General features: G+C 40.0%; 1 protein-coding gene across 14 annotated transcripts in view; it reads right to left on the bottom strand.

Annotated features, from left to right (window-relative positions):
- The window catches only part of ANO4 (anoctamin 4), a 332,447-nt gene that overhangs the window by 171,030 nt on the left and 140,846 nt on the right, over nucleotides 1–20,571 (bottom strand). For 13 of the 14 annotated variants that reach the window (XR_003047093.1, XM_025048733.1, XM_025048727.1 and 10 more), the window contains one exon: nucleotides 9,893–10,084. Coding sequence is in view for 13 of the 14 variants with exons in the window: in XM_025048733.1 (XP_024904501.1) it covers nucleotides 9,893–10,084 (192 nt within the window). In the remaining variant the exon portion in view is untranslated. Of the gene's footprint in view, nucleotides 1–9,892; nucleotides 10,085–13,467; nucleotides 13,606–20,571 lie in introns of those variants that run through there. The other variant, XM_025048737.1, reaches the window with a different exon arrangement.

The raw sequence follows: 20,571 nt of genomic DNA on the forward strand, positions 1-20,571 counted from the left end.
TCAAAGCGATGTCAAAGATCTTATCTTCCAGCCATACCAAAAATCCATTCCAAATACAGGAAAACAAATATGTAATTTCAACCATGCTTCATATCTAGTCAAGAAAGGCAGTCAGATTCCTTAGCTCAGTGAAGAAGCTTTAGCATAATTCTCAAAAAAAAAAAAAAAAAAAAAAAAGTCTGTTTCCAGATAAGGTGATGAGAAAATACCAAAATTTCACATTCAACTAATTTTCATTTTCAAGAAGAAGAAAACTGGCACAGTGGGAAGAAAAATGAATCCATGGAAAATTAAAGACATAGGTTCAGTCTGTTCCCTAATTTGAGACCAGGTCTTGACATGAGGGCCAGAAAGTAATCTTCGAAACTCAGAGAAATAGGAATGAGTTTCACAATATTGGAACCAGAAAAAAGGGAGGATGAAAAAACAAAGGTCTAATGCAGAGTAGAACAAAAAAGACGCTTTAAAAGAGAACATCACTTATATGGAAAGAAATAATAGCCCGTTAAAGTGACTATGTATGTTCTCAACGGAACCCTAATGGTCCCTTCATCAGTATGGTCTTCTTATGCTATGGATTCAACTATTACAGAGCTTTTAATATAAATTTTCCAAGGCTTTGTTTACTAACTTGCCAAAAATATTGCTATCAAGTTGCTTGAAGAAGGTAACATAGCACATGAATGAGAGAATCAAACTACCCGAGTTGGAATCTCGCCTCTGCCACTTACCGACTTGTCTTTGGGCAATTTACTTAATCTTCGCTGTGCCTTAGTTTCCCAGACATAAAATAAGGATAACAGCATGAGAATATTGTGAAAATTAAATGAGATAATGAACACAAATAGCTTAACAGTACTTGAAGTTGGAAATACGGTAGAGCGCTTAATAAATTGCAGCTGTACTTTTATTATTTTCAAACATTTAATTCCTCTGTATACAGACAGTACAGTCTATAGTCATTCTAGTTTACTGGTTTTGCTGAATTGTCTCTTAACATTTTAAAATTATATGTCCATCTCTCCACCGTATCAACGTGTCCCAGAATTTAAATGCCACATCTATATAAGCAAAAAATAATCATGCATAAAGGGGGAAAGGACTGCTTAGGGTTTAAGAGAGAGATAAAAGGTTAAGATTACTTGGGAAAATAATCAAACATATCAGCAAATCATTTTACAAACTATAAAAGAGAATAAAGGACATACTCCGTGACTAATGACATTTCTCTAGGACTACAAGATGGACCTAACAGATTTTTTTTTAAAAAAGGCAAGAGAAGAACTATTTTAGATTTCAGAAAGCTTCTAATTCTGAATATGGCTTAGTCATTAATGAGATCATTTGATCTATACCCCCTAAGCTTTACAGTTTTAAATGTGAAAATTGCAATCGATATTTCTGTTTACTCTGCTCTTTACCCTTAAATTATAGTCCCAAGCCTGGTGAGACTTAATATTTTTAATGTTAGCCTATAAAAGAGAATAGAAAATAATATTCATTAATTAGGAGTGGCTAAATCATAAGGTCAAAGTGAAATCGATGTACAAGAGAAACATCTGAAACAATCAGAAGGAAAGAGAAACCATACAAACACAAGGCGAAGGTAAGTGGGTCCTGTATGAGTATAACAATGAGAAGCCGTCTAACTGGTATCTGGCACAAGTTAACTGTGAAACTGGTATATGGTTCAGTGACTGAGCAAGAAATGATTCAGGAGAGATGTACTTGTCAGGCTTCTGGATTTTGTCTGTGATGATGGTGACAACAAAAATGATCACTACTATTTATTACTGAGCACCTACTGTGTGCTAAGGATCACACCGAGCATTTTACATGAATTTATTTAATTGTCATAACAATGCTGAATAGGGTTGCTAGATATACCACATAAGAACACAAGGTGTCCAGTTAAATTTGAATTTCACATGAAAAACTAATTTTTTTTTATTATAAGTGTGTCTCATATAATATTTGGTACATATTTACACCAAAAAGTACTCACAGTTTATCTGAAATTTAACCATGAATCTTGTATTTTATCTGGCAGCCCTAATGGTGTGAGACAAGTATTAATACCCTAAGTCTGCTGATGAGAAAACTAAGCTTCAGAGAAATTAGGTCGTTTGGCCAAGTCTGTATAGCTATCAGGCAACACATCTGGGTTTAAAATATCTAACAGCAAAGCTTGCATTCATAACCAGCATAATGTACTGTCTCTATTATATCTTCCTATGTCTGGATGGCCATCCCCTCATTCTCCTACTGATATCCTGGTTGACCTTCAAAGTCATATTTGTAAATCACATGCCTTTTGAATCCTTCTTAAATCTTCCCCAGTAAGAACGTTTCCATAACTTTATTTATATCTCTGTTCCAGCCCTTAATACAGTCTGACTTCTATTATAGCAGGTTAAGTACGGATCCCTGCAGTGGACATTCTTCCATGTATATTTCCCTTTTCTAACATCACTTCTATTTCCTTTTGGGAAAGTGTCTTTCCCTTACTGTGTGCAGCCTGGGTGAGAGGAGAAATCAAGGGCATTTCACCTTCCTATTATAAAAGCCGAAGGAGAGATGTCCATCTGCTCCATCCTTTCTCTCATCACTCTCTATACAACCAAGAGAAAGGTGCATGGCCAGTAGGACATCTCTCCCAGGTCTTTGAAACTTGAGCCAAATAATGTAAAATTTTTTTAAATGCTAAGGATTCAATTACTCCAGGTAGTTAAATAATTCTTTTCTTGGTTTCTATTCCTTTTCCAAGGCTGGTTCTCCAGTCTTTCCTTTCATGTCATCCAGATCTAAATTCCTTTTCTGCTTGGATTAAATAATTGGTTTCAGTTATTTATAACCAAAGAAGACTGATGGATCATCTTTTTGGACATGACTGTGAGCTCCCTAAGGACCATGTATAATAGAGTTCTGTATCATTCCAGCCCCGAGGAAGTATCTTCCAAATAAATATTTGTTGGTATGCAGCAGGCACTCAGAGATGTTTGTAAATTCGAAGGAAAATACATGAACTAAAATTGTTCAGGGCTGATGGCACGAAAGGTCTCAAGACTCTCTTGCTCTTCCTTTGCATACTTAATAACCAGTGAGTGGGCTTTCAGAAAGCACTTTGAGAACTGGGATTATTAACTTTGTAAAAAGTAGATGGATGACTTAATAGGCCTTGATATGACTAAAATGTCCATGCTGCTTCTAAGATCTATGACTCACTATAAATAAGGAACTCAGTTTGAGAGCTCTTCTATAATCTCCCAACAGAGCTATGATGCATTAGTATAAGTATACTAAAAAGGATGAAGTTGAAGTTCATCTATCTTGCAGAACGAGTTTTAAATATCTATTTTGCTGTACAACTGAAATGCATATATTATTGTATGCCAACTATAACTGAAAAAAAAAAACGGACTTGTACAGTGTAAATATGAGCAACTAATTGTCTATTATGCTTCAACAAAGCTGGGAAAAAAACAGGTTACTAATTGCAATTTTTAAATATAATTTTACATAATTATAATTCAGTGCTAAATAATTGGCTTCATATTTCCAACCAATAGCCAGTGCAAGTGGGGTTCAAGAATCTATGATAAAATTACAGATAAACCCAGGGACATATTTTTTAAGATGAGAGCAGTGACTAGAGATATGCTAAATTATCCCATGATGATGTTACACTATCAGGAAATACCTTAATAACATTTCTTTAAATTATATTATATTGTCAGGATAGGATTTCAACAAAAGGCTGACTCTACTCTGCCTGGGTCCTGCATGAACAGAATATTCTATGCAGTCTGGGTGCTGTATTTTTGAAGAGGCAGTCATGAAATAAGCCTGTGTCTAAAAGCCGAGTAAGTAGGGTGGTAAACAATCTGAAAACCACGTCACTGAGCATAGCATTAAAGAAACTAGAAAATGTTTCATTTGAAAAATAGCTCAAGATGAGTTTTTGAACAACTAAAGTGTCATCATTTCAAAGAATTTGTTTTACTCTGTATAACTTTAGGATGCAAACCTACATCCAACGGGTGGAACAGGTTCAACAAACAGCAAATAATCATTTTTTGTAAGAACCTACTCTGAATAATGCATGGGGTCAGGGGAGATGAAGAATACAAAGATAAATTCAACTCAGTTCCTGCCTGTGGAACTATCAGAAAGTGGAAGATCAATTCTAGTGGGATCTAGACAGTGGAACTTGGGTTACATTTTGAGAAATGAGATGGGCTAGAGATTTATTGGAGAGGGGCATTCCAAAGAGGGTGGGGTATTCCAAAAAGAAAGTTGAGCAATGAGAGAGAAACTGAAGAGCAAAAGCCTACTTGAGGAATAGTACAGAGCTGTGGATGGTTAAAGTAGAACAGGCTGGTTATGAAGTACAGAAGGAGATAAGCCAGGAAAAATCAGGAGAGGTTAAGTTGTACAGGGCTCGCAAGGTTGCAAGTCAAAAAAGATTTTTAAGCAGAGGAGGGATAATATTAATCATCTTCTTTGAAGGAGAACTTTGGGGTGGTGTGGAAAAATAATTAAAGAGCCACTGAAGGCAATTCTCCAACATCCAAAACCCTTCCACTGGGCTCTCCAGAATCCTCTTCCCTTCATCAGTCTTTTCTCAGACTGTTCTCTTCATCGTCTTGCTCTAATAAAAGCCTGGTCCTTCCCATAGGTCACTGCCTCCTTGCGGCTCTTTCATATGGTACTGCTTTTCTCCTACAGCCCTAACACCAACGGGTCTGGAGAGGAGAAGGTATCTTACCTGAGTTTTTTTTTATTATTGAAGTATAAGTGACATATAACAGTTTATTAGGTTTCAGGTGTACAACATAATGATTTGATATCTGTATATATTGAGAAATGATCACCACATAAATCTAGTTAACATCCATCATAATATATAGTTACAATTTTTCATGTGATGAGAACTTATAAGAAAGACTTCCTTGAGTTTTAATGCAACTTTAGATCATTGTTCTTCCTTTTTCCCTAAATACCTCCAGCTTTACATCTCAGTTTGTTATACTATATTACCATCTACCCTTTGTCACTGCATTCACCTGCTACCTCCCAGGTCATGCTCCCTCATTTCCTGATGAGGTTAACTCCTGGCTCATTATTGCTCACCCAAAAACTATTCAACTCTTGACAATATCTAAATAGATGATCCTTCCCAAACCCTGGCCTCTCAGTCCCTGAGAATTCTTTCCTCCAATGATCTTATAGTCACTCATCTCATACTCTAGTCTAGACTGCTTTATTACTAATAACAGCACCCCTCCCCTATGAGATCAGTGCCTTACCTTCCACTCACAACTACCTCTTATTTTTCCAGCTCTTTCTCTCGTTACCCTCCTCCAACACTGTTTCAACCCTTCTGGGACCTCCAACCAATCAATCAACTTTCTACTGTTCCGCACCCCACATAATGGCTTCACTCCCTCCTTACCAAGCTTAAATCACATAATCAATCGTTATAATCATTCCCTCGCGTGCACCTTTGAGTCCCTCTCTCTTTTCCTAGTTCTTTGACAAGTTCACAGCCCTGACTAAATCTAACTTCCCATCTATTCTATGTCTTCACTCATGTGGCTAAACAGGGTTAAAGAAAAACACACAGCCATGGTGACTAGCTCTACCTTAATTTCATGACCATAAATCTCAATGGCCCTTTAATGTGGCTGGCAATCAGATATCCCCTATCCATCATATCACGATTCCCATTCATTCTCATTCTCATTCTCTCTCCCTTCCTCCCTCCTTTCCTCCCTCCCTCCCTCTCTCACTTTGGCTCCATTCTGATTCTCACTGATGACCTGGCTTCTCACATTACAGATAAGACAGAGTGGGAAAGGAACTTCTTAGCTCCTCATCATACTGCTAACATCCACATATTCTCCCTTCCCACCTGTTATCACAGATAAACTATTACCTGACACCCATATCACACGTTCTCCTGTCTCTCAACATCAGGAATGATCTGCTGGAGATCTGCTATTTTGAAAAGAAACTCTTTCTTGACCTTACCTCTCCTCCAGCTGCTCCCCTATTTTTTCAGTCTCCTCCACAGCAAAACTGCTCAAAAAAAGTCATCTATATTGACAATATCCAATTGATATCCTTCCATTCTCTCTTAAACCCACTTTATTCAGGGTTTTATCCCTACCACTTTACCAAAACAGCTCATCAAAATCACCACTGATCTTGACTTCACTAAAATCAATGGCTAATTCGTATCCTTTGGCTTATTTGACATTTAATCTAGGTAATGCAGCGACATTTAAACTAGATAATCACTCCTCTCTTTTTGATAACCTTTCTTTACTTAATTTCCAAGACACATAATTTCTGGTTTCTTTCCATTCTTTCTTTGTCTTCTTTGCTGCTGGTTCATGTTCTCTCTCACCTTTACTATCGGAGGCCCCCAGATTTCAGCTCTTAATCTTCTCATCTCCATCTTTGCTTCTTTTTTGCCATCTCCTTTAATCTCACTGCTTTAAAGACCATTTATATGTGAATAACAGTCAATTTTATATCTTCTTCCCAGGCCAATCTCTCAAACTCCAGACATGTTTATCCCATCACCTACATGATCTTGCCAGTTCTCAATATTATCATGTTCACAATTAGACTTCTGATCTTGACTCCATTTCTGCCCCAAATCCGTTTCCCCTGCAGCATTCTCCATATCAGCTGATACCAATTCAATTTACGCAGACAAAAAAACCTTGGAACCATCCTTAGCTCTCTTTTCTCTTTTACCCCATATCTAATCCATTGGGAAATCCTGTTGGCCCAACTTTAAAATACTTCCAGAACCCAAATTATCACCATCACTTCTACACATACTCCTACCCCCTAGTCAGAGCTACTATCGTCTTTCGACTAAATTGTTATGGTGGCCTCCTACCTGACTTCTCTCCTCTCACCCTAACTAGTCTATTCTCAAACAATAAATAGAATGATCCTGTTAAAATATAACTCAGACCATAAGATTCTTCTGCTCGAAACCCTGTAAGTTACATGGGGTTCAAAGTCCTTACAATGGCCTACAAGGCCCTGTCCCATCTGATCCTTCTGACCTCTTTAGGCTGATGTTTCCCCCTCACTCCAGGCTCAGGGGCCTCTGTGCTGTTCCTCAAACTACCAGACTCATCCTATCCTAGGGCTTGTCCACCTGCTGGCTAGCCCTCCGCTGCAATTAACTTGCCATCTCACGGCTTTCTCAGCTCTTTTTGGTCTGTGATCACACATCTCCTCTACAATGCGGCCTACTCTGGCCACCTAATCTACAATTGCAACAGGCAATCCTACCACCTGATTCCCCTACTCCTTCTTTTATCCATAATATTTATCTTCTTCTTAGGCACTACATAATTTATCTATTTATTATGTTTATATATTGTCTGTCTCCCCCAGCTAGTATGTACACTCTCCGAGGGCAGGGACCTTTGTCTGTTTCACTCACTGATGTATCCCAAGTACTTGAAGAATGCCTGGTGATTTAAAAGGCCTTTAATAAATCTATGTTGAAAGAAAGGTAGGTAGAGCAATTAGAAAACTATTATCATTTGTCAGTGATACCCCAATAGAGCTAGAAAAAAATTGTTTAAGAAAGCTTTTGTAACAGTCTGAAAATAATGAAAGTTCAGTTCAGTCATACCCTACAAATATTTATTAGAAATACAAACATCAATAATCCAGAATTCCTGCCCTTGAACACCTCATGGAGAGATGGACAGGTAATTTTAAAATGTTGAAAGATAATGGAACAAACCAGGACATCCTAAAGAGAGCAGCATGAACAAAAGTTGGGAGACATGAAACAGTATCATGTGTTCGGAGAGCTGAGAGCAAGTCAGCCTGATTAGATGTCTGATTAGTCTGATTAATGGCCTAGTTGATGTGCCAATTAGGCTAGACTACAGTCCCCAGGTCTCGATGAACATTAATCTAGGTATTGCTACAAAGGGGACTTGTAGATGTGGTTAAGGTCCATAATCAGTCAAAATTAAGGAAGGAAGATTATCCTTAAAAGCAGAGCAGTGGCCTCCCTGACGAAGAAATTCTGCCTACAGACGGCAGCTTCAGCTATGCCCAAGAGTTCTGGGCTGCCCTTCCTGATGGCCTGCTCTGTGGACTTCAGACTTGCCTAGACGAACCTCATAAACATGGAAGCCAAGTCCTTGTATATCTCCAGTACATATCTTCTACTGGTTCTGCTTTTCTGGTTGAACCCTGTGAAGAATGAGAAGCAACAGGGGCTAAATCATGAAGGACATTTGTTTTTGACAAGCTGAAGGGCTTGAACTTTGCCCTAGGTTAATGATATGCTCAGGGTGGAGATGAACCATTCTGGATTTGGAGTAAAAGAAAGAGCCGTACAGGAGACAAGAAGAGAGAAATGCTGGAGACTGGGAAACCTGGAAAGTTACATGTGAAAGAAGAGAGAGGAGAATCGAGAAAGGAGACTGCCATAGAAGCCAGGGAATGTTGTTTTGGGAAGAAGTGGTGGTTCACCCTGGTGCATCAGAAGAGTCTGACACTCACCACATTGTGACAAAAGGAGCTCACAAAGGACCTCAAGAATAGCTGTAATGGAGTAGAGTAGCTAGAAACCAGGTTGTGTTAGGTTGAAGCAAGAAAGAAGAGGAAACAAGGGTAGATAATTCTTTGAGATGTTTGGCTTAGAAGAGAGGAGGGAGAAGTGGCAGAGGAGAGAAACAGATACAGTGTCAAATGAAGATAATGAGAATGGGAGAAGCTTAACCCGTTTTTGTAGAATGAGGGGAAAGAACCAACAGTCAGGAAGGGGAAAGAGATGAGAACGAGGGGACACATTCTCCCGAGCAAGGCTCAAGAGAGGGGTAGCCAAGGCCACAGGTGAAGGCTCGTTCAAGGAAACCAGGAGGACCATCATCATGTAAAAACTGAAAAAAATGAGAGAAGGACAAGAATACACGGAAATGTATTTGGAGATGTAGAGTAAGGGATCTGTAGTAATTTATGCCCAATGGCCCCTGGGTTTCTCAGCGAAGTTAGGAAATAAGTTTATCAATTGAGAGTGAGGATGGGTGTGATATGGCTAGAGATGGAGGCTTGGCTTTATTTGGGGTTGGTTGGTCTTCTACCAGGACATTACACAGAGGAATCAGGATTGGGTGAGAGTTAGGCTAAATGACTTCTGAATTCCCTTGCGAATCAATGTTTCTATGAGTCTGATGGATAGAAAAGTTATCTTCTCCACTGATGTTTCTTCAGCACCTCAAACAATGCCTGGCATACAGCAGGGACTCAATAAATTTGTTGAATGAATGTATATCTAAATAAACTTCTCATCCAAACGAGCAAATAAAACCTTTTAGTTGGAATGACCTGCTGTGATATAGACTCATTTTGATATTTTTAGTATGTTAAAATGCTTCCCAAAGCCTTGAAACTTAACATGACTCCAATCTTCTCCCCTAATCTTAGAAGGCTGTAGACAAGTCAACCAGATTATTGTAGGCTTCAAAGTGGGCATTTTCAGCCTGATGTTTTTCCCTGGGTTATTCTAGAACAAATTATCAAGATAATGACCAAATCTCTCTTCTGTTTTGTTATACAATAAGCTTTTTTGAACTGAGCAAGTATATTCATTCAGATTCTACCACTGTAGGTAGAATGCAGCCTTAACCTTTTCTTATACATCAAGCTCTCGCTCCTCTTATTAGTCTTGGTGACACTTACCACTGAATAAAGTGAAGAGAGGGGTAAAAAAAACAAGACTCTTTTAAAAAGCAAGCTTAACTGGAAGTTATAGTACAGGTAGATAATAAAAATATAACATGGGCTGTCTTGGGTTATGGCTAACACAGGTCCCTGTTGAACTTTCCGCATGCATTACCTGGGTGGAAGGTTTTGGTTTTCCCATTAGTGATTCCAGAAGAGGTTGCCTCCATTTTTATTGACCTTCTACCTGGTGGGAGTGAGGAATGCCTGACCACGGGCAGGCGACGTGACCCTGGGCGGCTTGCCACACTTCGCCGTTGATGGATTTGCAAATGCTTTTCAGCCCCATGAATAGATAAACTTAAACCTGGAATGAGAAATAGCACCATTATAATGAAGAAGTCAGTTCAGAATGGCTAAAATGCCAGATTATTTTCTGGCATGAAATCCAGAAAGCATAAGCAACTATGTTTCAAATAATTAAAAGATGCCAGGGATGCTAGAATCGTGATTCCAATCGATATTCACATTATATTATTTTACTGAACACTGTTGCATTCAAAAGTGGACTTCTTCAATTATCATAACAGGATCTTTACGAACATAAATCCAATGAAATATGGTATTAAAATTCTTTCTAAAATCCTAGAAAACTATGCACATATTTGGCCTCTTATTTTAGGAGCTCTGAGGAATAAAATGTATTGCTGGGGTATCTGGAATTTCAATAAAACCAAGGAACTTTCTCCATGGGACACATGTAGGGGCCAGAGTTTGAAGACTGAACTCAGATTTACATCTCAAATAACCTTAGAATTATGTACCTTTTCAGAGCTATTTTCTGAAAAAATTTCAAATATATCAAAAGGAAAGAATAGTATAATGAATCCCATATACCCATATACTCAGCTTCAACAGCAATATTTTTCCATAAAGCTGAAAAAAATTTTTTTTCCAATCTTGCTTCATCTATCTCACTCCCTTTGTTGTTGATTTGCTTTTTAGGTGCTGGAGTAGTTTAAACCCCAGCTATCAGGTCAATCTCATCAAAAACAATACTGATTGTACCAACTTATATCAATGATATCAACATGGATCACACCTATTGATACATATGATATACATTAAATTCTGAGTTCAAAGGTATTTTTCACAAAAATACTCATTGATCAACATTGGAAGTTGCTAAAATACATTTCATTACTCAGAATATTGATAAATAAAGGGGGGGAAAAGCAAGCATTTGTCTTGCCTTTCATTAATCATATTTCAAGTTAACCAAAGGGATAAAAAAATTTTTTTGCACAACAGAAGAGTCTCAGCTAATAAATTACTGATGAAAAAGAGAATTTCAGAAGCCTCAGTAAGATATGAAAGGTGATATGTTTTGTCCAAAGAAGCACTGTGAGGACAGAGCTAGAATTCAAACTCATGGATGACTGAATCGAGATCTATTCTTTTAAAAAAAAGCCAAGGAAAAGTGTTGGCCTTATCAAATGCCAACCAGCCAGTGGGCCTTGGTCAAGAATCAGGCCATGTGACAGGGGAAAGCTAAACTTCACCAAATTACAGAATTTTTTTATTAAGAGGAGAATCTTTTGAAACTTGAATACAGGTTACTTTAGTGGTTAGCTAATTAATCTGGTACCTTGTACAGATGAGGAAACTAAGCCTGGCAGGGTTTCCATATCTACGGCTGGTTCACATATTACCAGTACTGAAAAATAACAGTGAGAAGTCTACTAAAAACCCAGATGTGAGGCGGGGGGTGGTGGGGGGATTGGAGCGGAGCAGTCTGCTCAGAGGTAAACTGTGAATTAGCAATCACGTGGGTCAGAAGTATAAAGCGTTAACTTAAATTTCCCCAAGGGGGGAAAATGAACATGACCTGGGCCAATTTGCAAATTCTAACAAATTTTAAGAAAAAATAAATCACAATGAGCTTTGGTCAGTCAAGGAAGCATAAAAACAAAACCAGTGTAATAGAGACAAACATGGGTAATGCTCATCCAGGCAACAGCCCCAGAGTTCAAGATTTCTTAATGCACAGACAGACAGTCCTGACACATAATTTTGCTCTCCTTTATCCACTTAACCACCCTCTCTGACAGTGCTCACCAGAACCTGTGGATCAGGATTTGGCACCTAGCACAGGAGAGAGTAATCACACTAGTGGTTCTATCTACCTGGCAGGCTGGGTTTTCAGGGTGGGCTAAATGGGTTTCCACACATCTACTTTCTTGTGAATTGCTTACTATGAGTCTGCCTTCAGAATCTGTTTTCTAAGTCTATATATTATGAGCCTGAGCCTTGGTTGTGGGAATTTCACCCAGGTCAGATCTGCCATGCTGGGAGGTTGCCCCTTGGGAGGTAAGCCTGGCAGCCTTCCCTGGGCAAGGCATGTCCTGCTCTGATGCTCAGGTACCTGGGAAAGTGTGTGCTTTCAACTCCCAGTGTCTCTCTCTATGGGCAGAGCTATCACCACAGCATCAGCCTGATATTCTTTCACCCCACATTTCCACAGAGGTGGAAAAGAAACATCTGCAGACCCATGAAGTTTCCAGAAGAAGGCAGACAAGGTTTTCGGATGACAGATGAAAGGGTTGGGAGAGATGTTTTAAGTCAACATCAGACACAGTACGTGCGGTCTTGGTCTGTGAAGACAAAACAGACCACACTCCCCAAAACAATTCTTCTCGTCCCTTTTTGCAGAGGACGATTGGGCTGAAGGGACCAGAACTGTGAGTCAGTGTGGCACTTCTACCTCTTATATAACTTCTTTCAAAAAAAAAAAAAAACACAAAATGACAGAAATGAGAATAAAAATTACACAGTGGGAACAAATGGCAGAGGTACTCAAAATTGTTGAATTTCATGTTTTGAAAAATACAATAATGGAGATCAAGGGGAAAATGTTAAAAGTAAAAAAGAATTCGTGAGTACAGCCAGGCGAAGATGAATACGAGGAAGGTGGATATATTACAAGGGAATCTGAGAGGAACTCCTAATACGTAAACAAAACCATCCAGGTACCCCAAGAATTAAGAGTTCTCAGAGGTACAGATAAAGGGCCTATCAGAGCTCTCCTCATACAAAGGCCAAGTCCATGGAGGAGAGAGGTATATACATGAATAGAACATAAGACAGAAAATATATTCCAGACATATGAAAACATTAACATTTATAGAAGATTTGTAAGTCACATCTTCAGAAATGAATTGACAGCCAATAAGTTGCATCATCCTGTTTCTTCTTAATTACTTCAGAAAAAAAAAAATTGTTGACACTGATTATCTACTGAATGCCAGGCACCGTGCTTCGGTATCGATCATTATCCCATCAATGCCTCACACAGCACTAAAAGACAGAGAACTGGTATCCATATTTTACGGATGAGAGACCTAATGCTCAAGAGGTGAAGTTACTGGTCCAAGGTCACACAACGACTGATTAACTACAATCAACCCCGCTCTCTTCCACTAGACCGTGCAGCCTAATGAATTAAAAAGCAGAACGCAGGCTCATTGTTTTAAGTCTATAGTGGTTCTGAATAATTCAAGAGTAGGGTTGGAAGGTATATACACTATCAAGGTGAGGGTGGGAGGCATAGTCTCCACAGTATGCGAGCACTCCTTTGACCCAAACACTATCGTTCCCCCACCCCCACCTTTCCGTCCATGCTGAAATGTCCTCCAGGTTCCTGACCACTTGGCAAACTCTTGAGTCAGTAAGAACCAGGTGAAACTGCACCTTTGCCTTGAAGCCCTTCCAGTTTCTCCAGCCCACGTCAACACTGTAGGCTTTAAGCTCGCAGTTAACCTTTGTCACACAACACCTTTGTACTGTCCTTCTCCTGCTAGCACATGGATGTCCCGTTTCTCCAACTAGCTCAAGAGTCTTTAAGGGCAAGGATCATATTGTGCACTGCTCTGATTCCTTCCTCGGCTCTGAACAAAGTACATTCCATACATAGATGTGGGATGACAGCTGACCTTCAGCCTCTTCTCTCCCTGCACGTGTCATGCTATGTGGTGCAGAAACTCTTTGGGCACAGGCAGAGCACAGGGTCAAGAGCCAGTCAAGGAAATAACACTGAGCATGTTTATCTGTGCAACGAAAATTTAATTCAGCGTCTCCTGTTTCATTATATACCATTGTCATCTTTCCTAGACTCCTTGAGGCCTGACTTGGCTGCCTGCCTTGGCTTCAGCAGGCAGCTTCCTCTACAACTCGTTCCCAAAGATGGGGGTATTCGTTTCCTAGGGCGTGACAAATCACCACATCTCTGGCGGCTTGCAACAACGGAAATTTATTATTTCACAGCTTGGGGGCTAGCAGTCTGAAATCAAGGTGTTGGGAGGGTTATGCTTCCTCCAGAAGCTCTAAGGCTGGATTCCGTCCCTTGCCCCTTTCAGCTTCTCATGGTGCCGGTATTCCTTGGTGGTCTTTGCCTTGCGACCATGTCACTCCGATCTGTCTCCATAGTTAGATCATCTCCTCCTCTGTGGTAGTGTCTAATCTCCCTCTGTCTGCCTCTTAAAAGGACACTTGCGGTGGCATTGAGGGCCCTCCTGGATAATACAGGATAATTTCTTCATCTCAAAATCCTTCACTTAATCCCACCTGCAAACTCTTTTCCCAAATAAGGTCACATTCACGGGTTCTGGGGATTAAGACATAGACATATATTTCAGACTCTCACAGTGGGTATTTCTCAAAGTCTTGACTGTGGCCTTCCCTCTCTCTGCATCCTCCCCCCAAGTGACCTTTCACACTCTGCATTTCCAGCTGTCATCTTTGTGTGGTCATCTCCCCAAGTCACTTCTGCTTTTCTCCATCTCCTAAATTTCAAGCCCACCTTTCCTACTTGGTCTGCGTTTTCTCCTGAGAAATTCCATGTGTCCACAGAAATGCAATAAATGTTTAACATTCTGATAACAGAAAACGAAGTTCGGATTTCCTTTAAGCTCCTCATATATTTTGTTTAGTTCTTAGAAATTCTGTCTAAAATGTAAGTATTTTTCTCGATAAAACGAAATGCTTTGGCCTTCTTTCTTTCTGGCTCATTTCCAAGGTGCACTAGCTCTGGCTGCATCACGTGATAGAAGTTTGCCTGTGTAAAAGTGATTTGCTTTCATCTAAATGCCATTCCTGTGATTCAGAAGAGCTCAGTGCCACAGGAACATTTGTAGCTCTGTCAATGTTTTACAACTTGCAGCAATAACATCTATGTGTGCATCACTCTCCTGTCAGTTCTTAGATAAATTACTTTTCAGACCACTGGAAAACTATGTTTTGAATGTCACCACCATGAGCAACAAATAAGACTCACCTATTCCTACTTAAGAAACAAGCCGCCTGTGGAATGAGAAATTTATTTCTAGTTTTCTCTTTTCCTCAGCTTTAGCTTCAAAGTGGAGAACAAATCCAGCAGTTCTCCCCAGAATACGCAAGAGGATAGAGGTGAAAATTCTCCTGGCTACATTTAGGCCTGGATTTATTTTCTTAATCTTTCTGGAGCTTTTCTAACATCCTCTCTCATTTGGCTCAAAAAAACATTTTACGAAATGTTTACAAAATATACTGCTACCCTCCCAATATCCTAGGGAAAAAAAAAAAGAACCAAACACACAGGAAGGCGCATACCAAAGGGTGCACCCCACCTGTCACTAGCTTAGGTAATGTCCCCATGAGAGGGAACAGAATTTGTACCACCTCAGTCAGGTGAGCTTGGCTGGCCCCAAAGCAAACATATCCCGAGGAGCTTTGAGTCTCAGAAATGGTGGGTAACTGAGCGTGGACGCACTGCAGTCACAGATGCCCAGATGAAATCCACACAGGACCCCTCTGGAGGCCTGACACTAGAGTACTATCTCAGTCGGCCTGATGAGAGGCTGTGCTACAGCCCCACCTTCTTCCACCGCACCAGATCCTCGGGTGGATCGTGCCTCCTTCTGCTTGGTGCCCCCGCATTATGACAGGCTATTTGACAAACTGGCATCGGCGCATCGCACACATCTGACACCAACATCTCAAAACCGGGAAGAACTCCCTGCAAAGTCACTGTTATCAGTGATTCTGTGATAGCTGTCTGTCTAAAGCCACACTGACATTCAAGCACTTTAAAAAGAGACCAAAAATGCCTACGACTAGATGTAATATTACCCAGATTTAACTTCTGGCTCCATGTCTATATGAAGAACTTACAGAATCAGAAAGGATAAGAACCTCTAAGAATGTTTAACCAGCATGACTTGAGCTCAAATAAAGTGCCGGAGATAAATTACCAGATTTTCTCTCCTTCAAATTCACCCCTAGATTCTTCATAGCCTTTTTTTTTTTTTTTTAAATGTCTTTCTCTCCTGTGGCTGGAGCTGATTTCATTCCCTGTTGTCCCCTTGCTAGACTTCTATTAGAAGGGGACTTCATTTCAGGAAACCAGAATGGATTACTGTCCCTAGCTCTTCACACCTTCTCTCCACCACGTGACCCATCGGTACTTCTCAGTAAAGAGAAAAAATATATTCACTGCTCTACTGATTTTGGACATGGTCATCATGACTTGCTTTGGCCAAAGAAATGCTAGTGGACATGATGAAAGCAAAGATATGAAATGTGCTTGCGTGCTTGGCTTGGTCTCTGGTGTTTCTGCCATCGCCATTAAAAGCACATGTCCCAAATAGCCATGGGCCCAAAATGAGACACAGGGAACAGATTCAAACCTAACCTGCAGCCCTGAGCCATGTCCCACTCACCCAGGCCAAGACTGGTCAAATATCAGCTGCCCAAAGACCCCTGAATAAAAAAGGCAAATGTTTCAGACTGTGACCCACTGACATTTGAGGCTGTTGGTACCCAGAAGAGAAATGACAAACAGCCCCAGTAATAGTCTCCATGAGGTGAAATGAAACAGTACTAGTGGTTACAGTTTGGTCATAAGTGGTGAGTTCACAAATAAAACACCCTTCTCCCTTTCCTGAAATGTCCTCCTTCAGAGCCCAAATTCAACACACCTTCTAGAATCCGCTTATTTATTACCCTTTTGAAAAAATCCTATTACTCCCAACCTCCTACCCAGCCACGCACCCCTACTACCCTAAGCTGACATGTCCATTGCCTAAACTCAGTTAGCACCTGGTACCTACCAATATCAAAGCTTATCCACCCACATTGTAATCGTCTGCCTATCTGTCCCCCAAACTAAAGACTAAGACTATGTGATATCTTATGTCCCCCATCATGCATGTCTCATAGCTGGCACTAATATAAGTACTTCTAAAAAAGAACGGGTAGGGGTAAGTATGGAACACAGCAGGAGAATGGGTCATCAACTAACGTTCACGAATCCTCTCAAACACTACTCCTTTGTTACATGGATTTTGTTTGGAGAATATTCAGTGGCTGGGAAGAGAGTTGAGTCCTCTGAAGTAGGGAGACATGGATGGAAGCAGGGAAATGAGAAAGCCTTGAACAGCTTAGCTATTTCCACTCTCCCTTCCCCACTCTCTCCATCCCATCAGTTAACGTCCTCCATGAAAAATTACCCACGTGAGTTTTTTTTTTTTCCTCCTTCATGAAGTGTGATTTAAGACTCAGAAAATGATGCTATTCACTGTTGGTGAGGAGATGATGAGACAGGCTCTCAGAAGCTGCTACCTCACCATTTGCAATTAGGCAAAACTGTTAAAAGTTCATGCCCAAGTAAGAATGTTTCTCTCTACAGATATGTAATACATTTCGAATTGCAACTAAATGTTATTCCTTACTACTTTAAAATAGGATGATATCCTCAGACCCATAATTATACTCCTAGGAAGCTATCCCAAGGAAATTATGAGACATAATAAGACTTGTGTACAAAGATGTCCCACTCAGAATATTTTGTAACACAGGAAAGCAACAGAAAGATGGCTTTCCTGTTAAACAGATATTGGTGCACATTGTGGCTTTATCTTGTAGTAGCTGTGGGGCTTTTGGGGAGTTATGGTTGACTTTTGAGTTATGCCTCATTTTTTTCCCTTTATAAAGTGGGAATTTAAATTAATACGTCAAAGACTTGTGATAGGGACTAAAAGAGTATGTGTTCACATAGCATAGTGCCTGACATGTGATAAACAACAAATGGTACTTAGTATCTTGATTATAATAATGACATTATAACTGTGATCACTATTCTTAATAACGATATTCAAAACTAGAGAAATACCTGTTAATAGGGGAATAGTTAAATAAATTATGGTCCACTCATATTTCAGAATGCCATGCAGCAAACATGTTGGTGAAAAATGAATTTCAAAATAAGGAAATGCCCATTTATTCTTCCTTTTTTGCTTATTGACTGCCTTTGTCGTTTGAAAAATGATCTATGAGGATACGGAACCACTGAGTGTTCAAGCTGAATGAGATGGATTTCCAAGGCTTTCATTTTCCCACCCTGGACCTCTGAAAGGCTGGAGACGGCCTCCATGCTAGTGATGTTTTGTTGGCCCCCACTAACCTCCAGTCCATTCTCTACCCTTCTCCACCCTCTGTGCCCTTGGAAACTGAATCCCACAGACTATCACCTGGGCTCCCTCACAGGCTTCCAGACGGCCTCAGCCAGCAGGAGGCACCAGCAGGAGCTGGAGAATGGAGAGGTTGAGCTACTTCTTCCCTGCAGCCTCCCTGCGTCAAGGCCCTCGGCAAGGTCTACTCCTGTTAGGTGGCCCTTTTTCTAAGGCTCCCTTGTCTCTTTACACATCAGAAAGACTCCCCACTGTTGCTAGATGTTGAGTGCTTCATTATCTCTTAATAATTTTCTTAACCTATCCACTCCTTTGCAACATAAGAAGCCCTTTTATTAAAACCTAGTCCTTTTCTGGAATTATGTTCCTCTCTGAACCTGGTTATCAGAGTCTTAGAAAGTCATCTCTTTCAATTTTAACAGTTAGGGGTTCTACATCATTGCAAATGAACAGCATCACTGAAAAGTTTCTTAGAAAACATGCCGAAACTTCGTGTTTGTTCTCCTTTACTTTTATTCCTCAAGACTTTCTCATCTTGTGTCATTTAGGGGTATCTCATTTTCTTCACTACTTTGAAGGCTAATTGAACTTTACCTCTTCCTATGATATTTAACTTATCCTAAATTTTTACATTCTCACTCAAAGAAGAAGAGAACAGCTATGGATTTCTTGACATCTCAGGAAATCTTAGCTGTTTTAGGGTTTTGTGGACTTAGGCACAATATCTGCCCACCCCTCCTCTGCCCCCATTCACATGCACACACACAGATGGATATACAACTTATCATATGATAACAGAATACTGTCGTAGGTGATATTAAAGGATGTAAACAAGATGGAAGTAGGCATTTATAAGGATTTGGTTTAAAATTAATATCCTGGGAAAAACTCTTTTTAAGATCTTCAACTGTTTATTGATTGGTTCAATTAACGAACGATTGTTAAGAGCTTTCTCTGTCCTAAGCACCGAGGATTCAGAGGTTGAAGGACAGAGCCCTTCATTCCTGAAGCTCACAGTCTGACAGAGAAGGCATTCCCCCAGCACTAACACAGCAAAAAGCAAGGGCGTCTGATGCAATCTGAAGGAGGACATCAATACCTCCTGGGTTTAAAACAAGAAAAGTCAAGGTCATTTGGTCTCTCCTTAAGAAACCAGTGAGGCATTTCTGGTTTTCTTAACACAGATTTAACTATTTGGCCTTTTTCATGAGAGAGTAGCATGGTCAAATGTTATCACACTCCACGTACTTACAGCTGTGGAAAGGCAACACAAAGACCTAAGGACAAACTAGGTATCTACTTGCTACGGTGACTACACATAGTGAAAAACTATATACTAAAATCCTAAACTTCAGTGGAACCATTTATTAAATGATCTCACCAAGTGAGCAACTTAAAGAGCATAAGAACATTATTCCTAAGATCTTTGGACTCGACCTCGCAACTTATCTTGACAGTCAACAAAATGCTTCTAGAAATGTAACACAAAATGATTGGCTACCAGTGACATCAAATGCTAAGCGCTAACCCCTAAAGGAAACAGTAATTTGAATTTAGGCAAATGAGTAAAATTTAGTTAAAAAGAATTTTTTTACAGACTAATTTATTTTCACTGACAACTCCTAAGCCCTACTCAAGGCCAATGACAGAAACAAGGATGACAAAGGCAGACAGTCTGCGTCTACGAGAGGAGTATATTGTCACGAGTGAAAAAAGTATGCAAAAGAAACTAACAGGTTGCAAGAGTTGCAAGGCAGGTGCGGTACAGACTATGTGGCCCCAAGGAGAGAATGGGTTTTTTTCCCTATAAAGAGCAAGAGAGGGAATACTTTTTGGCTTTGTGTACCATATGATCTCCAATGCAATTACTCAGCTCCACCACAGTGGACCAAGAGCAGCCAAAGACAGGGCATAAATGAATGAGTGTGGCTGAGTTCCAATAAAATTTTGCTTATAAAACCAGATAGTGGGCCGGATTTGGCTCATGGGCTGCAGTTTGCTGACCCCTGACATAGAGACTCTGGGAAAAGGCTATCAGAGAAGGCTTCACGGACTGGCTGGACTGTCACTAAGCCTGGGCTGCTGAGTAAGTTTCTAACAGGCAGAGATGGAGGGAAAGAACATTCTCAGTAGCAGAGGCATAAGGTATGAAGGTATAAAAGAACAGAGCAAATTCAGGAAAGAAAGAGGCGTTCAGTTTCAAGCATGTTCAAGATGTCTGGAGCAGTAACTCTGGCTGTTTAGATGAAAAGTAGTGGTAATGACAACTCACTTTTATATGGAATTTAAAATTTGCAGAGAATTTTTGAAAAGGCTTGAATGCTGCACCAAAAGCAAAATCTTCATTTGA

This window comes from Pteropus alecto, unplaced genomic scaffold (genome assembly GCF_000325575.1).
Source record: "Pteropus alecto unplaced genomic scaffold, ASM32557v1 scaffold94, whole genome shotgun sequence".
Classification (NCBI taxonomy): Eukaryota; Metazoa; Chordata; class Mammalia; order Chiroptera; family Pteropodidae; genus Pteropus; species Pteropus alecto.